The 22,446-nt window shown below is 36.9% G+C and overlaps 1 protein-coding gene across 14 annotated transcripts in view; it reads left to right on the top strand.

Moving 5' to 3' along the window:
- DST (dystonin) overlaps nucleotides 1-22,446 on the top strand; it is a 422,554-nt gene that overhangs the window by 367,497 nt on the left and 32,611 nt on the right. For all 14 annotated transcript variants that reach the window (XM_053913661.2, XM_053913670.2, XM_053913655.2 and 11 more), the window contains 13 exons: nucleotides 1,210-1,441; nucleotides 2,289-2,515; nucleotides 3,854-3,976; nucleotides 4,102-4,203; nucleotides 6,491-6,592; nucleotides 8,524-8,697; nucleotides 9,038-9,193; nucleotides 12,424-12,621; nucleotides 12,964-13,092; nucleotides 15,828-15,998; nucleotides 16,844-16,999; nucleotides 17,198-17,404; nucleotides 19,940-20,059. In XM_053913661.2, coding sequence (XP_053769636.1) covers nucleotides 1,210-1,441; nucleotides 2,289-2,515; nucleotides 3,854-3,976; nucleotides 4,102-4,203; nucleotides 6,491-6,592; nucleotides 8,524-8,697; nucleotides 9,038-9,193; nucleotides 12,424-12,621; nucleotides 12,964-13,092; nucleotides 15,828-15,998; nucleotides 16,844-16,999; nucleotides 17,198-17,404; nucleotides 19,940-20,059 — 2,097 coding nt within the window. The remainder of the gene's footprint in view (nucleotides 1-1,209; nucleotides 1,442-2,288; nucleotides 2,516-3,853; nucleotides 3,977-4,101; nucleotides 4,204-6,490; nucleotides 6,593-8,523; nucleotides 8,698-9,037; nucleotides 9,194-12,423; nucleotides 12,622-12,963; nucleotides 13,093-15,827; nucleotides 15,999-16,843; nucleotides 17,000-17,197; nucleotides 17,405-19,939; nucleotides 20,060-22,446) is intronic.

Below are 22,446 nucleotides of genomic sequence, written 5' to 3'. Positions count from 1 at the left end.
CTTCCAAACAGCAGAGCGTGGAAAGACATTTTCCTGGACTTCCTGATTAAATTTCAACTAAAATTATTTCACTATATTATCTTTAGAGTATTGATATCTTTGTCTCTCAAAAGTGATAGTTCCTTCAGTCCAGTCCTAATATTTCTCTGCCTGCTTATAGACAAAATAAAAAAATTATTTTCAATGACTTGAGAAATTTATAGTTGTCCACATTGTCCAAATATTTAAATAAAGAGTCCAAATAGAATGCACTATTTGCCATTGGGAGAAATAAAATAAAGCGTTATTGTCATTATGAATAAAACACTCCCAAGAAGGCAATCAAAAAGAATGAATGACAGGCTGAGTAAGAAGGAAAAGGCATAAAGTCGGAAAATGATTTTTAAAAAATTTTTGAAGATATCTTTTTTAAGAAGTTGCATTTAAAATTACCTGGAAATTTTCCATTTTCAAGATTGGGTTTTTATTATTAGATATACTGACATTAGAATGGCCCATTTTCTATATCCTGAGTGAGTGATGATTCCTTTAATACTGAGAATAGTGTAGAATCTGTGAACAAGTTTTTATAACTTTGCTTCATTACCTATGGTACCTTTGCAAACAAAAGTTTAAAATTCTTTCATTACTCTGATTATGTGTTTGATCCTGAATTAAATACAAACTTTCATTACAACATCAGGGAGGTTTAACATTTTATCAGTTCAGGAAACTTTTAAGAAATTCCTTTCATCAAAAATGATCATGAATCTCTCACTTATTAATATAAATTTTTTAGGGTGCTAAAACAATCAGTAAAAGCAAATAAGACAATGAGTTTTGATAGACATACACCCAGATTATTGAGCTTACTTTACAAAATTAGAATTAAATTAACAAGGTGAAACAGTAGATGAGATGCTGCTGAGAGAAGGCCCATTATACATTAGAATACACCATTTCTTGATGAATACACTCAATTATTTGCAAGAAGTGCTCCAGTCTACATGAGTAGTGTGGTGCAGAGAGGGCCATGTCAGCCACAATTTTAGGAAATCTTGATACACCAGCCACATATAATTCTCTGGATGGATATGTCAACCAAAGGAAAGGACTAAGATTTAGTTCTTGATTGGGACATTAAATAGATGTTTTTTCTTTTCATTTAAATTTTCACATTTGGTATCACAGATCTTTTCTCACTAAGCGATTCCTTTATTTTACTACCAGTTCCACGACAAGATAGACCAGATTCTTGAGAGCCTGGATCGCGTCGCAGAGCGCTTGAGGCAGCCGCCCTCCATCTCGGCCGAGGTGGAGAAGATCAAGGAGCAGATCAGTGAGAACAAGAACGTGTCAGTAGACATGGAGAAGCTACAGCCACTATACGAAACTCTCAAACAGAGGGGAGAGGAAATGATTGCTCGGTCTGGGGGCACCGATAAAGACATTTCTGCCAAAGGTAATAATTTCAGGATAAGGAAACAATTGCACTTGACTTTTAAAACAATTCTAAATGTTCGTGCTATTTACGGGCAGTCCGATTGCATATCAGGGTGCCAGACATTAGAAAAGGTATTACAGATATGACATGTTCGCGATTGAAGGGCTGTGTACATTAATCCCTTGTTAATGTCTTCCTGTGTTTATAAAATAATGAGTTAAGTACAAAGTGTGCCATTATACAAAAACCGTGCATTCTCCGGGCCTTTTAAACCAGTTGATTAAAGCGTAACACCAGTAAGACTGACCCTAAGGATTTTTTCCTCTTTACTAACTGCACTGCTTTACATAATGGGTACTCGCTCCCATAGTCACAGAAATGGCAACCGTGACCACAATCAGCCATTCTTAAAGGTAGGAGTTGGGGGTCAAAAGAAAAACATGTGCATAGGTTAGTGGAAATTCATGTTAAAAATACTCTAGAAACAAGCCCAGAATGCACATCCTACATTGTTATAGTCCTGGGACTGAACAGACATCTTTACTCCTGATTTGGAGAGCATAAGGAATATACTTGGGTGGTTATTTCACTTTCCTTGGAATTAAGGCCAGCGTTGGTGAACTTGGAAGTCGATGGACTTAGGTCTAATGTGAGCTCACTTGCCTTTGAGCACCCACTTTCATCGGGAAGAGCCTTGGTTCAGGAGAAGCTGGACATTCTCCTCCTTACACTTGTCTGGAATAGGCCAATGGGCCCAGTGGTACCCTCTAGACTGGGATCAACCAAAATCTGGTCCCATTTCAGACACCATATTGCTTAAATGGGGCTAACATGCAGCCTTTTTGACATTGTTTTGCTCCCACAGCTGTTCAGGATAAGCTTGACCAAATGGTTTTTGTTTGGGAGAACATACACACGCTGGTGGAAGAAAGGGAAGCCAAACTCCTGGACGTGATGGAATTAGCAGAAAAGTTCTGGTGTGATCACATGTCATTGGTAGTTACCACTAAAGATACTCAAGATTTCATCCGGGATTTGGAGGAACCTGGAATTGATCCCTCAGTAGTGAAACAACAGCAGGAAGCCGCAGAGGTGAGCAGAGCATCCCATTTAAAATGAGGAAGTAAGTTGTGGTACAATGTGGATTCCTTTGGTAAACATTCAGAATTACTCCATTAAAATTTATATGTAGTTCTGAAAGTGGAATGCATAGTGATACACAGTAGGAGTGTATGTTTTAAGATCACTCTCCACCCCTGTTGCTTTTGCCTAATGTCAGGGCCTCATTATCTTTCTTGGTTTCTAAGATCTTTCCTTGCCAGGCCTCCGACCTTGCTAGCAGTCACCTCCCTAGATCTGCTCTTACTGTGTTGCTGCTTGAAACCCCTCAGAGGCACTCGCTGCCTACTGTGTGAAGTCCAGACTCCCGAGAAGGGGCCTTTACATCCTAGGTAGCCTGTGCCTGTTTCCAGCACATTTTTTTTCCTGCTGCCCCTTTACCAAGCGCCCTCTCTTCTGGCACACACGTGGCTTTCCCCAGAATGGCTGTGCCCTTTCTAGCATCTGTATCTTTGCATATTTTATTTTCTCACCTCTGAATGTCCTTCTTTCCCCTCGACTGGCAAATCCCACTCAGACTCCGAGGTTCAGTTGGATAGTTACCCTCTGTAAAATCTTCTCTGTGTACTTAGCAGAGTTGGTCTGTGTTCCCATAATATTTCCTCATGCAAAGGGCTCTGTGCGTAGTACGACTTACCATTGATTATAACTTTGTCTTTCTTAATGGACTCAAAGCCCCATGAGCAGAATAGTCATTTACCTATTTTTCTTGGTATTGTCAATACCTCGTTTAGGACTTGTTTCATGCTTGGTAATGGCTTCTTGAATTAATCAATATATTTAACCAAGAAGAGGAAAGCAAAGTTAAAATACTGCACTTCAGTCACAGTTTGTGTTTGTTTGTAGTTTACAAGCACTAGGGTGAAAACATAAATCCAGAGCCAGGTTATCCTGACTCTGTGAAACAAACACATTATTGGGTGTGAGGTCTTTGAACTCATGTTTTACTTATGTCTGTTTTGTATATGTATTGTCAAACGAGTCAGCTTGAAAAACAGTATCTTTCTATGCTCTTTAGTATTGTTATATTTGTATTTTATAAAAAACTTGTTCTAATATTTGTTACACAGAATTATTTCCTAAATATTATCTTTTTAATAAACATTTGACATTTATTACTCAAACTGCTTTTTCCTTTAAATATTCTTCTGTTATCTTTTCTCATTGAAAAGATTTATTGCAGAAACTTAGAAAACAAAAATCGATCATAATCGCACCTCCTAGAAATAACTGCCATTGATGTTTGTGTGCATCTTTTTAGTTTCAGTACAGTTTTTCCTAAAACTCTAAGGCTGCCGTTTCTTATTCTAGGCCATAAGGGAAGAAATAGACGGACTACAGGAAGAACTGGATATAGTTGTTAACCTGGGTTCTGAACTCATCGCCGCCTGTGGGGAGCCTGATAAACCCATTGTCAAGAAGAGCATAGATGAGGTATAACTAGCACATTTTCTGCTCTTATCAGAATGCTATTTTAAAAATTTCGTTAAATAAAGCATGTTTGATAGAAGTATTTGAAAACTTAGAACAGTAAAAGAGTTCTGATGTTCTTGTTGTAGTTAAATTCAGCATGGGATTCTCTAAATAAAGCGTGGAAAGACCGGGTGGAGAGACTTGAGGAGGCGATGCAGGCTGCTGTTCAGTACCAGGATGGACTGCAGGTAAGGGGACTGCAGTGCGTCTGCTGGGAGAGGGAATCCTGCTAGCTCCTGTCTGCGGAGTACACGCTGGCGTCACCTCAAAGCTGCAAAGGTGCATGCCGTCTCCTCGCCTCCTTCAGTTCATGTTTGCCCTTAGGAGGTACTTCTGTCACTCGAAGTAGGTGTAGACTTATGTACACATTTAAATGTGTTTTTATACACACATTCAGTGAAATATCCTTTGAAAAGAAGTATTTTAATTTTTTTAAGTTAAGAGAAATATTCCCACACGGTGTTTTCCTAAATGGCTTAGCACCAGACACCGAAACCGAACTGAATCTGAGCTCTGTTCTGAAGTCGAGTGGGTAAGATGAAAGGAGTAAACACCGTCTAAAAATACCACCAAGTTTAACCGAAGTCAGAAGTAAAGAAATTTGATTCGAAGCCAGTGTTCCCCAGGAACTCAAATAGATTTCTAGTTTATTAGGTCATAATCTGTTTTCTTCTTTTTCATATACATACTTCCTTTTAATAGTTGTTTTCCATGCCCCTTCAGGGTTCTCCTTCAGTTCATTAGCCATTTTTAAGGGTTTTTTTTTTTAATATTAAAAGTTATCTTGTCAGTTGAGGCCAACTCCGGGCTATTTCTTGCCCTACCTTCCTTAACCTTCTCCCTTTCTCTAATGTTAAGGCTGGCAAGGGTTTAGTCTTTTACCCCTCTTACCATGTGGAAAAAGTCTTTCCCTAACACCAAGCGAATATTATTTTTAAAGCTCAGATGAGAACATCTTTTCCTTTTTATTATGCCACTCCATTTCTATATTTGTAAAAATAAATATCATAAGCCAGGCTTTATGCCAGCTGAAAAGTGTTTTGAACTTTGGAAATAGATGAAAAAATTCACTACAAATAAGACCTTATTAAATATAACTTTCCCCCTCCATACCCTTCCCTTTTTAACCAAAGTGATAAATTATTGGTTAGATATCACTGACCAGTAACTAATCAAGCTCCAGTACTCCGGTCTGTGAGGCCAGGTCATGGTTTTCACGTGCTTTGCTAAGTCCTTGTTGGCCCCTCCTTCCCGGCTAGAGTTGTCACTGTCACCACTTGCAGGAGACCGCGGGCTAGACACCGGGATGCATAGGGTCTCATCACCACTGCTCTGAAAGCAGGGCCCATCCTGGGTTAGGAGCGTTACCTGTGGGAGTGAAGGGCAACTTGACCTGTTAAGTGGCTGTGGCCAGCTGTAGCCAGAGGCTGAAAGCTCTAGAAGTCCCAGAGGTTTCAAGGGTGGTTGTAAAGTAAAATAAATTTTATTTCCCACGTTGCTTTTTAAGTTCTTAGGATTTATTACTTATAACTTCAAAAGATCAGATATTTCTCACAAATTTTTCCCCCTACTATATGGTCTGGCAACTTCATTAAAGTATAAAATAATTTTGTGTATTCAGTACCTGAAAAAAATGTGAGTTGAGCCTTTTTAGGATGTTTATATTACCTAAAAATAACAAGAAAAATAGGAGATTTTGAAGTCTATGTTGCAATTCATAATAATGGTCTTAATATTAATCATTACATGCGCAGGATTTTAATACTAATCTAAATGATGCACAAGGGTTTAGTTGAGCCAAATATTTTTTTCCGTGCCAAACAATAAACTTCTTGATTGCTTGCATAAATACATGGGTTTGAATCTTTTTCTTTCAATACACAGGGTCTGGCAGAAGTAACGCCTGCTTGAGTGCGGTTGTAGGGTAATAATACGGGTGTAATAATTTACAGTTTTAATTTGAACATGTCACCTAAATGTCATGTGGTGTGCTTGAGTGTGATATTGTTATGCTCCAGAATGACATGCTTATGATTTTATAGTAAAAAATTTGATAAAAAACAAGGGGTGTTATTTGTGCCAGCCCCTGTATTTACGCAATCTGCTTTTAGAGGAACATAAGAGAACATAGAGAATTTTATTTCCTGTGATTGATATATAAAACTTTTTCAAATGAGCATTTTCTTTAAGTTCATAATAATCTAACATTCTATTCAAAGTAGAATTTCCTTTGCAAACTTGGATACAGAATTGGAGGTTACATCTAATTCATATTGTGGCCAACTGTTTGAGTGTATTGCTGCTTGTACCTATTTACATGAACCAGGCTCATGTAAAAATATCTTTACAATTGTGAAATAGGCTCATCGCATAATATCTTCACAGGTTTATCATTGTACTTCTCTATAACATCTAGATACTGAAGCAATTTCAAATGTACTATTGTAATAACACATGGACCAATGTGTCTTTCAGGCAATATTCGACTGGGTAGATATTGCAGGTGGTAAATTAGCTTCAATGTCTCCAATCGGAACAGATCTTGAAACTGTAAAGCAGCAGATTGAAGAATTAAAGGTATGGGTAGGGGCTAATGGATCGAAGACTTAGCATTTTTAAGTTTTTGATTCACAGGGTTCTTTACACAAATTTATTATCTTCCATAATTGAAGTACATTTTGATTTTAAAACTGGTTTAATGCAGTACCTGCACCTAATAAGCAGTACATAAGTGCTCCTTCAAGAATATAAAATATTAGTAGTTTTCTTCTTATTAAATCAGTAGCTATTTCTTCTGGAAAATTCAGGAAATACAAAGAAGCAAAAAAGGTAGTTTTTTTGGCCACTCAGAATGTAATATCCCCAGAGACAGCCACACTTGAGTTGTGGTTTATAGCCTTTCAGACACCCTCACGTAGGGGGCGGGCTGAGGTGTAGGGAATGTATGGGTGTTTTATACATATGTAGATAATGCTGTAAGGATTTTCATAACTTTATTGTTTGATAGTTTCTTATTGTCAATATACATATAGCAACATTTTTATTTTCTGTGTTGTGTTCAGAATAATTAGTTTAGTTTTATGGGCTAAAGAGCCACACATAGGACAATTGTGTTTCTCAAAATGTTTGTTTTGTAAATGTTTCTTGTTTTCTATCCACTTTCTCTTTAATTTTTCCTCTTGGGGCTCTTGATACCCGGCTGTGAAAATGCTGGCTTTCTCTTTGTAGCCTCTGTGCTGATCATTTATCAAAGTGGGACCAGATATTTCTTTCCTAATTTTGTGTCCATCCACAGACACATCACACCATTTTCAATGAACTCTACCAGCTTTTTGCAGAAAATTATTACCTGGCTTTAAAAATCGTAGCGTTTTCATCTCCAAGTGTGATAACAGAATATTTAGAAAAAATGTGGGATTTTTAAAAAGAATTTTACTGTTACCATCATTATATTGGGATTTTTAAAAATCTGATCATGCAGTAACACATCATATACTTTATATACATTTGCAGCTGTGGAGGACTGTATTTTGGATACTTACATGTATCTCAGTGGTTTTTGTATGGCAGGCAGGTTAGGAAGGCTGTCTCTGAAATCAGGTTGACTGAGATTACATTCCAAGTCATCCACTTACTAGCTAAGCGAGCTCAGGAAAGTTATGTACCTTGTCTCCCTTCTGTGTCCTTAGCTTAAATTGAGAATAAAATTATTTTCTTTATTGGTTTACTGAGAGTAAGTTGAACATAACAAGTGCTCACTCTACCATAGTTACTATTTTTTAATTATTATTTGTATATGTTTGAAAAATTGAGGGGCTTCTTAGTCATTAATTACTATTTAATTATTTACTATTGCACATTAAATATTTTATGAAAGGACAGTTTCCTATTACAAGCAACCATTTGTTAACCTGTGTGGATTGGCAAAGGCAAGTCTGCTAAATATGTGTCAGTAAGCCCTGGGAGAGAGAATAATGCTATTCTGAGTCAGCAATGGGTGAATCGTAGAGAAAACTAAATATTAATGAACACAGCACAGCTACAGAAAACACAGTGTTCAGTGGATGTAAGATATGTGTATATATTTGAGCAAGAATATTAATTTGAGGTTCTTAGAGATCTTTTTCTGGGTTTTATATGTCAATATGTATTTTAATCTTTTTTATAATTTGAAAATTCATTTATTGAATATTATAATTAGACATTAGAATAAGTTCATCCTTGAAATGTGTTGGTTTTTTATTATAAAGTGCAAAAAGTGAAATAACAAAATTATAAATAAAAACATCTTTCCATCAGAAACACTGAATAAAGAAAAAAGATTTCCCCTTTTTTAATCTATAACTCTTTTATTAGTAAACTGGGTTACATTTTAATTCCTTTTCACCCCCACCCGCCCCACAATAAGAAGTGTGAATTAGAATAAAGATCTAACTCGTAGACTTATTTTTGTTTAATGTTACTGCTTTATAACAAATTTTCCGTGTATATTTCTTTAAAAAAAATAGCAATTTAAGTCAGAGGCCTATCAACAACAGATAGAGATGGAAAGACTGAACCATCAAGCAGAGCTTTTGCTGAAGAAAGTGACGGAAGAAAGTGACAAACACACTGTCCAGGACCCATTGATGGAACTGAAGTTGATATGGGATAGTCTGGATGAGAGAATTATCAACCGGCAGGTAAACAACTACACCTTTGCTAAGAATTTATAAAATTTCAATTTTATGTATTAATGTAAAATAATTATTAAAAACTAAAATTAGGTGATTATGTACATAAACTTTTGAAGCCCCTAAATTCTCTTATTTCAGAACTCTTTCTGCTCCTCCCATGCTATGTTTTAACCATAAAGCATTTCAAACTGAGAATGTAGAAGTTTATGATGATTGGGCTTCACTGGATATGCTTACAGACTTATGCTGCATGAAACGATTGATTTCTTGCCCTTGTTTTATAAATGTGTTATTTTTAATAACAGATTCATACATGGATTTTTTTTCCTCTCTTCTTTTTCGGTAGCATAAGCTGGAGGGTGCCCTGTTAGCCCTGGGGCAGTTCCAGCATGCTCTGGATGAGCTGTTGGCGTGGCTGACACACACCGAGGGCTTGCTCAGCGAACAGAAACCTGTCGGAGGTGACCCTAAGGCCATTGAAATTGAACTTGCCAAGCATCATGTACGTAGCTATTGTTGCATATTATGTTTCTTCTCTATGCACTTCTGGTTTCATCAATTTTTAATGTTTCTTCTTTATGCATTTTTCTTTTTATTTTTTAAATTTTTTCTATTTTTAATTAAAATTTTTTTTTATTGTTAAATTACACTTGTCCCCACTTTCCTGCCATTACTGTCCCTTGCCTTAACCACCCTCCACCTTCCACATTCAATCCTCCTCCCTGCCCGCCTCCCCCGACCCTGTTGTCTTTGTCCAGGGGTCCTTTATACAAGCTCCTTTACTTGACCCTTCCCTTCTTCCCCTATTATCCCCCTCCCCCACCTCCCCTCTGGTCACTGTCAGGTTGTTCTTTATTTCCATGTCCTTTATGCATTTTTCAAGTTTGTAATTTTAACCCAAGTTTGTATTTGACATTTGTAACTAAAGGTTAAACTTCTAAAAACATTTCTTAAAAGATTGTAAAAATATTTTTCTCATTGTTCAAGGCAGAAATTATCAGAAAAAGCGAGGATGGGAAATTCCTGGCTAAATTTTATTAGAGTTGCCTGGCAAACACCACACGTCAGTTCAAATCCCTGATTGTCCCTGTCATCGGGTTAATGTAGCATGGATTTAAGAGTTCTTTTTTTTTCTTTAATTATTTTATTGTTGTTCAATTACAGTTGTCTGCATTTTTCCCCCACCCCTCTACCCCACCCCAGCCAAACCTCCTTCCCTCCCCTGCTTCCACCCTCCCCCTTAGTTTTGTCTATGTGTCCTTTATAGTAGTTCCTGGTTTTAAGAGTTCTTGAGAATACGTTATTTCATAAGTTCTAGATTCAAATGTTGTTCCACTGCAGGGTGTGTGTGTATTTCCTCTGTTCACCCTGATCTCCATGGGTCTCTCATGGGCAGCTTTGTGGCATGTCTGACATATTTCCAGCCGTGCTCTCTCATTATGCTGAGGCTTGTTCTTCTGTCTCTGTCTCTCTTTTCACTGGCTTTTTGTTTTTAGTCCTTTTTGTCATGAATTTGTTTTTTAATATTATATTTAAAAGTTCTTATACGTCCTGCACTTGATTTAAAGCTTATAAATTGAAAATTTTTATCTTGAGATCTAGGCAACACAATTTTATATTGTTGTATTGTTTGGGGCACTTGATAATTCTTAATGAAAAGTTCCTGTCTCTTACATTACTAGGCTTAATGAGCAAAAGGTTATGTGCTCAGTAGAGTTTATCCTGACATTCAACAGTCTTCCATAGAACCCTCCATTCCCATTAATAGTGGCATCTATTTCAGGTTAGATCCTGCATCCTAGCCTTAAATGAGTTTTGTTGGTTCTCAAATAGAAAAAGTTTGATTGTTTTACATATTTAATAGCATTTAGAAGTGAAAGGTGTTTTTTGCACTCTAAGATTATGATGCACAGTTTTTGACTATTCTTGCTTCAGCTCTCCTTCTCCCATGCCCTTTCCCACAGTAATTTTTTTCTAATTTAAAATTTTCTCCCTTTTTTAACCTTGCTCTGTCTATATTATACTCATTGCCCAACCATATTTGATTAAGCAGTTAGAACTTATGCATCGTTAATACTTGTTGTTATTTAATGTCTATATTATATCTTCACTAAGAGCAGTAGTGACTAGTCAGACTGACTCTGCATAGGAACAAACCATGTTTATTCTCATGGTGAGGGTTTATAGCATTTACATTTCATAACTTAGCAGTTGTCCTAAAAAGTCACATAGGCCACTGACAGAAACTCTCTGGAATATAGTAAAGGTGGAAAAATGAGGCACTGTGATCCAGTTATTTTGGTGAGTGATGAATTGGGGACCTTTTATTTCTGTTTATTTATCTTTGAACAGTTAAAAATGGATCCTTCTTTCATTTTTCAAAGGTCAAAAGTTACAGGACTTAGGATTGCCAGCACAAATGCTGCAGGGAGGGCGGGAGTGTCTTAGATAGGACTGGGACCATTTAGAAGAATGAATTTTATAGAATTATTTTTTTATATTTTGACCATGAGAATATTTAAATCTTACCTTTCAACGGTGATTCCTAGTGGTAACATACCAAAGAGCATGCTTATTATAAAGAAGATTTCTTACTCAGTTGATTTTATAGTCTGAAAATCACTGCCTCACCAGGTGCCTCAGAAATGAGCATATACAGAGAAACAGTGATTGCAGATTGGTAGTGCCCTTCAGTGAAGACCCTCCCTGGTCTGCATTTCCCTCCAGATGTGTGCGAGATGCCTTACCTAGGACAGGAGATGATGGTTTTTTCTTTCCCATTGACAGCCCTCAGTCAGTGTAGAGAAGGATTATCAGCTCTCACATAGGGATTTGTCTGGTTTCCAAAAACAAAACCACAGTCTTCTTCAAAGGAAACTATGTATTACTAAGCTGTATTTATTCTTTAAAGTGTAATTCTTACAATTCTTTTCAATATAAAAATTGATCTTTTTAGCCTTGCAGTTGCTTTCTGTATTTAATCACTCTTGCGCTATGTTAGTACATTTAAGTGTTATTAACCGATTCTGGTAGTTCCACTGTTTAGCAGAATAGAAAGGCATTATTTACTGGGGCCAGTAGTAAGAATTTCATATGTGTATTTTCTACTAAAAGAACAGCTTGACTTTGGAATGCTGGGCTTGAGTATCCCTGATACACAGGGAAACAAATCTCTTTCCCTTTAGTGTTAGAGCTTCCCAAGATTCCTGTTAACTTAATCAGTCCTAGCACCATTCCAATGAGAGAAGATAAAAGAATATTCCATGACAATTTTTCCCTTTTATAGTGCTAATTATAAAACATGGTGCTGTTTTTCTTAGAAATGTAATAATTTCGTATTTGAAAGTGAATGTATAGAAACAAATATCTTTTAAATTGTTTACTCAAAATGTTAAAATAAAGTTCAATTAAAATGAGCTTGAATCAAATGAACTCTTTTAGAGCCTTTTAATCATAATGCCTAGTTACTTAATGCCGTTAATTGCAAAGCTATTCTAATGGGAACTACTAGCAGTGGTCTCCCATAATCATTTCACGGGATGTTGGTAGACAGGAAAGCTGCAAAGGTAAGGGAAAAGAAGTCTCATCACTTAAAAACTCTATTAGTATTAAAATTCTATGGATATGATGCTTTTGTTTCAGAATCTTCCAAAACCAGGAAATCAAACAATCGCATTAAAAGTGATGTTAACATGTTATAAACTAGCAGCCATATTGTTACCCTATTTGCAGGTGCTCCAAAATGATGTATTAGCTCATCAGTCCACAGTAGAAGCTGTTAATAAAGCAGGAAATGATCTAATTGAATCAAGTGCAGGAGAAGAAGCAAGCAGCCTTCAGAACAAACTGGAGGTTTTAAATCAACGCTGGCAAAATGTTTTGGAAAAAACAGAACAAAGGAAGCAGCAGCTGGATGGTGCCTTGCGCCAGGTGAATAAGAGAATACATTCTGAAATTTTCTATAGCCTTCAAGACCAAATTAGCATGGAATTCTTTCATTGGCTTACAGGCCCCTGCTTAATTTTTCCACCTCAAGGAGAAGAGTAAAAATAAGTGGGATAAAGAATAGAGCTGGTGAGAACACAGCTCTCCAGTTCTTAGTGTAATAGCCTTATCTAGTAGCACTCTCCTGAAGAAGTAATTGCAAGGCAAACCTAGGGGCACCTGGCTATTCTTCAGAATTCACAAAGAGCTTAGCAGTCTGGATTGTTTAAACCTTGTTTTCTGCTTGGAAGTGACAATGTTTATGGCCCAAACTCTCTGTCACTCTAGGCCAAAGGGTTTCATGGTGAAATTGAGGATTTGCAGCAGTGGCTGACCGACACAGAGCGCCATCTGTTAGCATCTAAACCCCTGGGGGGTTTGCCAGAAACGGCCAGGGAGCAGCTCAATGCCCACATGGTAAGTACATTATTTCCCACAGCTCTAGCCTCAGAGTAAGACACTGGTAATTTTGTATGGGCCCTGGTGATAAATAAATAGTGGCAGAGGGTTTAAAGGATATACAGTTTCATAGCAGAAATCTCTCTGTGTAAGCGCTAGAATTGCCATTTATTGATTAAAATTTTCAAGTCAGAAACTATTCTTTATTTCAGAGGTTAGTATGTCGGTATATGAAAAGAGGTTTTAGAAGTCTAGACATTTTTTTGAAAGTATACCTTCTCCCATAAAATGATAAACTAGTGTGGGTAGTAATCAATATTGTATAAGTTAAAAACTTTTGTTCTTTGAATGATAAGAAAAATCCCTAAAGTAGTCAGAATTGACCTAAAAATTATTGCCGTAATCATTTTATTTCCACCTTGTATCATAGGAGGCTGGAAAATATGTTTTTGTCCTGTTAGAACATAGTTATTTATTTTAACGGTGATAGGGCTATATCTTCAGCTTCACACTTATACCGATGTGGACGAGAGCAAGCTTCTGTTTGATTGTCCAGTCTGGAGCCTTCTGCCTGTGGGCAGTTCCCACCCAGACTCGGTGGCACTGTGAACTCCAAAGGACAAGGAGGAAAAAATGATTAAACTTGAGGTTCTGGCTTTCTTTCACAGATATATGAACTGACAAATTAAATTTAGACTGCTTTTGATTTATTGGCATTTCTTATTCATTCATTTCCTATTAATATTCAGCTCTAAAAGTTCTAAGAAACAACAGTCTGCTTTAAATTTTGAAAACTAATCCTCTAATTTTTACACTTGTGGATTTGCATCAGGAATTCATTTTAATATTCAAATGCTGATAATTAGTATCTTATGAAATGAAAATGGAAGTATTTAGAGATTTGACAAAAGAAATGGGCCACTGCACATTAAAGTCTGTATCCTTTAGCTCAGTCCTAATGTTGTAAGAGCCTCTTAAAACTGTAGTTATTTGGAAACTATTTTGAGTTTGGTGATTTGGAGAGAAAGTAACCATTTGTAGGTATTGTGAAGAAATGTAACAATTAATATCTTAGTCACTTCACAGTTGCCATGAGCGTTTAAAATAAATCTTATTAGTCCTGTATGGAATTTTCTAGAAACCTTTACTGTATATTCAGCATTTTAGAAAATTGTGTTTGTGGTTTTGTTGTTTTTACTGTTGTATTAGGCTGTGTTTTTGTGTGTGCCACTAGTGACCATTTGTTCATTGAAAAAGTAATTGACTAAATAATAACTTGGGACTGTTTACCTTTTCCATAAAAGCTGACTGACTTCCAGATATTCTTTACTTTTCTGGAAGTATCTACATAGCTATTATAGTGTTCATTAAACATAAGTTTAATGAATTCTTGAACACACATGCCCGAGGTTAATTTCTAAAAAGAAATATTTTTAAAATGTTAATTTAGAAGAATATAAATTAAAAAAGAAAAGGAAAGAGTTTATCTTTAGGATATTTTACTTTTAGAAAAATGTTAGGTATTAGCTTATGTGATTTGGGTGGGGTGTTTCAAATAAATTTGCTATAACCTGACATAATTTACCAGATTAAAGAAATTCCAAGATTTAAAGAATTTTAAAGAGTTATTGATATTTATAATACATTTTTAGTAATATTCTTTTGATTTGGTTGTGTTAGAATTGAAGGAAACCAGAAAACCTAGAATATTACAGTTTCCTGAGATTTAGCTATATTTAAAAGGTTTGCTTTAGGATTAAAAGTTTTTAGTGATTGATATTGTAAATATCTTTAAAAAGGGTTTTTTATGGCTTAAGAAACTTTCAAGTTTTGAGGTAATGAAAATGTGCTGGAGTTATTAGTAATAGTCGCACATCCTTGTAATATATTAGTAAAACACTGAATTCTATACTTTAATATGGGTGAATTCTTTGAATTATATTTTAGTTTTAAAATTACAAAGTTGAAAATGTGAGACATAAAATATATAATTTTTCAGGGGGAGCAATGATTTGACCCACATTGTAATTGAATCAGTGGACTAGAACAAGTCTTAATTTTTTACATGAATGTAACTCTTATTTCATTGACTTTAAATTCAAATCTGTTTAATCAGTATTTTTTTAATTCTCTGTAGAAAAGATACACACTGCATTCTAGTTGAAAGCTTTAAAAATGTTATAATTAGAAAAATATTTTCACAGTATGACCGGTTTGTCTTTTGTGATTCCAAAGTCTGAATTATCAATGTAAATGTCTTACTATTCTGGGTCTTTACTTTCTGTGCACTGGATGTCTTCTGAGCCCCGATTTGATTATACCAAAAATATTACAGTCATTGTATTACATAGTCTGAGGAGAGACTTAGAACCTGCTTTACAGAGGAGGAAATTGAGGCCCAGGGAGGTTAACTTACTTACCAAAGGCGGCAGAGCTGATTGGTTACTGTACGAAGACTTTCATACAGTAACCAATCAAGCGAAGACTTTCTTGATACAATAACATTTAAAATACTGCTTCGCAAACCTTTTCATGATGATAGCAGCGTTTCTGAGAATCTTCGGTAGACAGGGTATGGCCATAGGTTTAGGTGTTGTTTCAATATAGTGAAAAGCTTGAATGTGTCGGAGTTATTCTGTACACTGGATCGAGTTGAATATGTGAGAAGGGGCTTGGGATTGATGATCTGGGATAAGAACTCTTAGATTTTATTCTCTTAAAAAATGATATAACTTGGGGGTATCTCAATTTAGGAAATCTGTGCTGCCTTTGATGTTAAAGAAGAAACGTATAGGAGTCTGATGCAGAAGGGCCAGCAGGTGCTTGCAAGATGCCCCGAATCTGCAGAGACAAATGTTGACCAAGACATAAATAACTTGAAAGAAAAATGGGAATCGGTGGAAACCAAACTCAATGAAAGGAAAGTATGTGCCTTGATTAATGTAATGGAACGAATGTTTTAGTTGTCTTATTTCACGAGTCTTACCTTACCTCCGAGTAGCGTGCTCAGCGGAACTTTTACTGGTCCGTGTTTGAATTTCCCTTGTATACATTAGGAGGTTTGATGGGGGTCAGCTGAAAACAGTATTCTTTCTTAACATAGAAGGACAGAGTTGAAGTAATCTATGCAGACATAGAGAACAGCATATCATAGATCACTTACTGGTTATATTTTTAAATTTGTGAACCACTGGAATTCTGGATTGTTAAATAATTCTACCCTAATCATGCTTATTAAGCAAAAGGGAGTACGTAGGGAGAAGGAGAGAGGGAGACCAAGGGAGTGAGATAGTTGTCTCTATATAATAATCACTTAAACATAACAAAAATCCATGAGACGGATTAAAAATATCACTGTTTAATGCTATAAGAAAAATGATTGGATAGGAATAGTAGATTGCCTGCCCTCACTGACACATCATAAATAAATTTCTTAGTATTGCAGTCCCCAAAATTAATCGTATGACTGTCAAATTTTCTTTGTACAGATTCTGTTTAGTAATTGGGTTCTGTGGTTAACTGCCCCCAAACCACAATTTGATGTATATTAAAATGTTTTGGGCTGTAGTGAGATGCTTCTTACTATACTTCAAGGGGTTTGGTTTGCCTGTATCTTAGTGAAGACCTGTTATATTCATAAACTGTTTAGGTAATATAGCCTGTGCATAAATAAAGTATAGATGGGAAGGAAATCTGCCAGAGAGTGGTTTAACTGGGTGGATAAAAAACCCTCAAATATCATCAAATACTAAATAATCTTTCTTCACAGACTAAACTGGAAGAAGCCCTCAACTTGGCAATGGAGTTCCACAATTCTCTCCAAGACTTCATCAACTGGCTCACCCAGGCTGAACAGACCCTAAATGTGGCTTCTCGGCCCAGCCTTATCTTGGACACAGTGTTATTTCAGATCGATGAACACAAGGTATGCTGGACTCAGATGGGTAGCACTGTGACCTCACACCTTTGTTCACAGCAGGCTGTTTTAATGTCAAAAGCATGAACCTGATAGTTTGAAAACTTTCTTTTATCTTTTGAAATAGTTTCTGCTTAGGACACCCGAAGCCTTTTCAAGATAGATTAGTTTCTCATTTGTTTCTGATTTTACCTTTTCTTGTGAAAGGTCTTTGCCAATGAAGTAAACTCTCACCGTGAGCAGATAATAGAGCTGGATAAAACTGGAACCCATCTGAAATATTTTAGCCAGAAACAAGATGTTGTCCTCATTAAGAATCTACTTATCAGTGTACAAAGTCGATGGGAAAAAGTGGTTCAACGGTTAGTAGAAAGAGGAAGATCTTTGGATGATGCAAGGAAGAGGGCCAAGCAGGTAAACCTTTATACAAATTCTCTGAACTTGGCGATAAATCAGCTCTGGCTGTTGAAATACATGTTATGTTAGTAAAGTACTTTTATCGCAGGCTATACTAGGTGTAACAACCCTGGCATGAAGCCAAGGTGCCTGTTTCCTAAGACAGTGGCCTAAATTGGGATGACAACATCACTTTTTGACCTGGCAGCAACTTCAGGCCCTGGGGACTATTCCTGAAAAGCCTGGCTATAGCTTGACTTCATAGATGGACCATTACCATAAGGTCCCAAAAGAGGCCCCAAATTTTTGTTACTGGGTTTGCTTGTTTTTTTCTTTGTCCTTTCAGCCTCCACTCTCATGTTCAGAGTGAGACATCATACTTTATTATATTACTACCTTTGTTTAGTTCCGAAGCCAAACTTTCTTCAAATGTCAGAGCGGAGAGCCAGACAGCCTCCCGGCCAGCTTTCTGAAAGGGCGTGTTCTGTGTCTGAGTCGTTCAGACTCCTCACCTCTCTGACTCTGTATACTTGTTGGCAAGCCTTTACTTCTTTTCTAATATTTTGATTCAGCTCCATCCCACTTTTAAATTGTTTGAATCTTTTGGGGCTGCTTTTTTAAAAAAAATCTAGAAACACTCACAAGGAACTTGCCTGATTTCCTTCACTTGTTATTAATGTTCTGTTTTAGACTAAACACAGAGAAGAAGTAAAATTATGTGTCTCTATTCTCCAGGGAAGACAAAGATGCACGCACCTTGCTTGGCATGTATCTTTGATTTTTATTAGAAACTAGAAAGTGTCGTATTGAGGCTGGACTTTATGACTCCTTCTGTCCCATTCAGTTGCATTTGTCCATCCGTGGTGCCGGACTCCATTGTTTTGGGGAGCTAGGCTCAGCTGGGTGATAAAAAGGTGTCATGGGGGTCTAGTGTTTCAGTGTTTAAAGCTATCAGCATAAGCTTTTAAAGTCTTTAGAAATGACAGATTGCACTGTTGTAGGATTACAAGCCCTGTATCCCTTTGTGAGTGGGAGGTACGATATATGCAGTGTTACGAGTGAGTCTCTGGGATGGGACTGGTCTGTACTGATTTCATAAGACAGTACTAATGCTGAGCCCGACATTTTTCTCTCCAGATATGTAACAGTGTCATCTGAAGTGTAGGCTCTTACGAGTTATGAACATCTAGCTTATAAAGGCCTCTTGGCTGCCAGAAGCCAGTTGCCCACCCTCTTCCCCCTTCTCCATTTAATCAATTTTATCTTCTCAATTTGGTTAGTTAACTTTATAAGGATTTCCTACCAGTCTCAGTAGAAAAGCATAGCATTTCTTGTGTTTGAGTGACTTAAAAATAGTTGTGAAAGTAGGGGCAGCCTTGGGACTTGTGTGTTTATACCATCAGGCTTACCATCTAACTGTTACAGCAAGGTTATTTGTAGTACGGCTGCCTAAGACCGTGGCTAGCTATGTCTTTATTTGTTTTTATTCTAACATCTCAGTTTTTCGCTCAGATGTTGTCTCACTTTGACAACGTATGTGCCTGTTGTGGCCTCCCTGTTTTCATGTTTAAATGGATTACAGCCGTGGGGGGGCCCTGTGGGGAGAGCGGGCTCTGAGGAGATGGGCCCGGTGGGCCCTTGCTGCTCGGTGACTCCGTGTTCTTACTGTGCTGTGTTTGTAAGAAGCGTCTTTCTGTTATTTCATTATTAATATGCTTTCACATAAAACACATTTATTTTGATTACTTAAGTTTTTGCTCTGTATCTGTTCACTTAAGTTTATTATGAGAAATAATGTATAACCATTTTCACGATTTGGTCTCCAAAAATAGTACACACTAGTTCTCAATGATAAACAGAAAACAGACTGTGGGTGAAATTAAATATATGTAGCACCAGACTTTTTCAAGATTGGAGATGACAAAGAGAATTATATTTAGTTAGAACTCAAGTGTTGTGTGCGTTCTTACATATTTAACCAACATGTGAGGCACGGGCATTAATTCAAGGATTGTGATAGCAACAATAAAGATGTTAGCTGATCTTTGTATTGAATAGGAACAAAGTGACCCCTTTTCGTTCTTGTTACTTTATAAAGCCATTTTACACACTTTTTTCTCTCTATCCTGTTTTGTTCCTTTCCTTAACATAAGAATTAAAGACCATTGAATTAAATGCCATTGAAGTAAACCCAGATTCATCAAGAGACAGCAGGAAGCAAAGACAGCTCTCGGGAGAGTCGGTGTTAATTATTAAGCAAAAGACAGGGAGTCCTCCCCGGTGCTCCCTCACATTTCTATCTTTGTTAAACTTTGTGTGCTTGAGTGAACCACAACGACGTGAGCGCGGGACAGGACCGTAGAAGCCAAGTGTTAACAAGAGAGTTTGTAACCTGCTGATGAAACCTCTGCTTGTTTCTCCTTCAAGGGAAATGTGGAATTAGTACATTTCAACATTTCATTGACATTAACTTCTATTTTAAATAAATAGTAGACTCTAAATATCGTGAGTGTACCAGAAAGTGTTCTGGACACAATGCGCATTTCTTTACAGTTCCATGAAGCTTGGAGTAAACTTATGGAGTGGCTGGAAGAGTCAGAAAAGTCCTTGGATTCCGAACTGGAAATCGCCAACGATCCAGACAGAATAAAAACACAGCTCACGCAGCATAAGGTCGGTGCACAACTAGGAAAAGCATATTGCGTCTTCCTGTACTCCGGGCTCACTTTTAAATTCCTATTTGATCGTGTATTTATTCATCACTCGAAGAAAGAAAGGCTGATCAATGTGAACCACAGGAAATAAAGCCGTTGCCCTTCACATTGGTTAGGTGGCAGTGGCATCTTTACTCCCTGGGGACCATTCCGTTATGATCCAGAGCTAATTGGTAAAACAGTTAAAACTGGAAGTCTTCCACCATCTAAAACACATAAAGGATTTGTAGGAGTTCAAACATTGGCGATTCAATTTTTAACAATTGTCTTACCTTGCTTGTACTTTCTTTCATAGGCCGTGCAGAAGATAATTCTATAGTAAAAAGTAGTGTACATTTTCCCATGTAGGTTCTTTTTAACAGTGGGGAAAACTGTTTTTTCTACCTAAATTGGCATTTTATTGTGCATATGTGGGGATATGAAATTCCATCCTTACCCTCAACCATAGTGGTTCCTCGTATAGATGAGAAGATACGGAAACACCACATTTTATATTTTCTACCTTTTCTATCCTTACTACTTGGCATTCAAAGAGCATTTCCCCATCCTCCTCCGATCTGTTGTATTTGGGTCTATGTGTAATTCTGTTTGACCGTCAGCACCCAGAGGGAGGGTGTGGGCAAAAGGAGCGTGGTTCCTGCCAACAGTTTGACAGCTTTAGGCATCTACAAATAACTCATTGCTTGCAAGGTGGTAATTTATAAAAGGGTGGAAAAACTGGGGTGATGTAGGTCATCATCAGAAAATTCTGGCCACCATCTGCACTTAGGTCGGTTGCTTCCACTGGTGAAGCTAAGTAACCTCAGAGGGCCATGACCCTAGGGTGAAGGAAGCAAACGTATCGAGCATCTGTTTTTGTCCGCATGAGAGCTTATGAGTGGCTTGTTCTGTTGGCACGCCGTGTCCCTGAGCTGCCACATCTAATATTGGCAGCACAGTGACAGTGAGCAGTACCTTCCTTCCTTCCCCTCTGATGGAAAATCAAGAGCCTCCTTTACAATATAGAATGCCTTATTTGAACTTGACTGTAGATGTTGTGTTGTGTAGTCTTACGAAAGTATCCTGAATACTTAAATTCGAAAATCCTAGCAATAAGGATATGCAAGGAACCCTGTTAGATTCTCTGTTTCCCCTAGTGCAGCTTACTGCCATAGTTACTGTTGCTGAGATAAAGATACATGGTACGTTCAGCCAAATTTTTAAAGTATATTTTGTTGATTATGTTATTACAGTTGCCCCAATATTTCCCCTTTGTCCCCTCTGCCAGGTACTCCCCTTCCCTCCTGCAATCCCCACCCTTAGTGTATGTCCATGGGTTGTGCATGTAAGTTCTTTGGCTTCTCCATTTCCTATACTTTTCTTTACATCCCCCTGTCTATTTTGTACCTACCAATTATACTTCTTATTCCCTGCACCCTTTTCTCCATTCTCCCTTCTCCCCCTCCTCACTGATAACCCTCCATGTGACCTCCATTTCTGCAATTCTGTGCCTGTTCTAGTTGTTTGCTTAGTTTGTTTTTGTTTTTTAGATTCAGTTGTTGATAGTTGTGAGTTAGTTATCATTTTAATGTTCGTAGTTTTGATCTTCGTCTTTTTCTAGATAAGTCCCTTTAACATTTTATATATTAAGGGCTTAGTGATGACAAACTCCATTCAGCCAATTTTAAAAGAAGTCCTTTCTGTTCATTATTTGGGTACTTTTTGTCTTTAAAATGTATTAGTTTACTTTGTATTCAGCCATAACATTTATTAAGTATCTGAAGAAAAACTGTCAATACTGTAATTATAAAAGTAACATCCTGTTTAGGATAATGTGAAAAAAATAGTATCTGTAGAAAACAAACTGCAAAAATAGTGTGATATTGTAATGGTTCATTGCTGAAAAAAATTCCCAGATGTAGTTGCTTCCTGTTACAAGACAAAATAAATATCTTAGTCATTGTAAGACATGTAAAGTATCTCACTTTTAAAGGTAATAAAAACTCATTAGGTAATTGTAACTGAGGTTATTTTGGAAGATTATACATTTGCATAGCATTTTACTCTCTGGAGTGATTCTAACCAATGTCTTTCCAGGATTGAGAATCATTGTATGTGTTCCCATTTTTGTTTTTGAGCTTATAAGTTGACTTTGCTTTTCTTCCCATCGCTGGGATTATATTGTATATGCAATAGCAGTCATCTCATTCTTTTTGTTACATAGTTATACACACATAGAGAATATAACCTGATAGTGAGGAGCCTACAAAGACAATATCCCTGCTCCAGAGAGGCTTATAATTGAGTTGTACAGACAGAGTGGAATACAGCTCTCCCACACATATACACACAAACATGAAGATTAAC

This window comes from Desmodus rotundus, chromosome 11 (assembly GCF_022682495.2).
Source record: "Desmodus rotundus isolate HL8 chromosome 11, HLdesRot8A.1, whole genome shotgun sequence".
Lineage (NCBI taxonomy): Eukaryota > Metazoa > Chordata > Mammalia > Chiroptera > Phyllostomidae > Desmodus > Desmodus rotundus.
The sequence above is the reverse complement of the archived record's forward strand: the minus strand, read 5'-3'. Positions and strand labels throughout refer to the sequence as shown.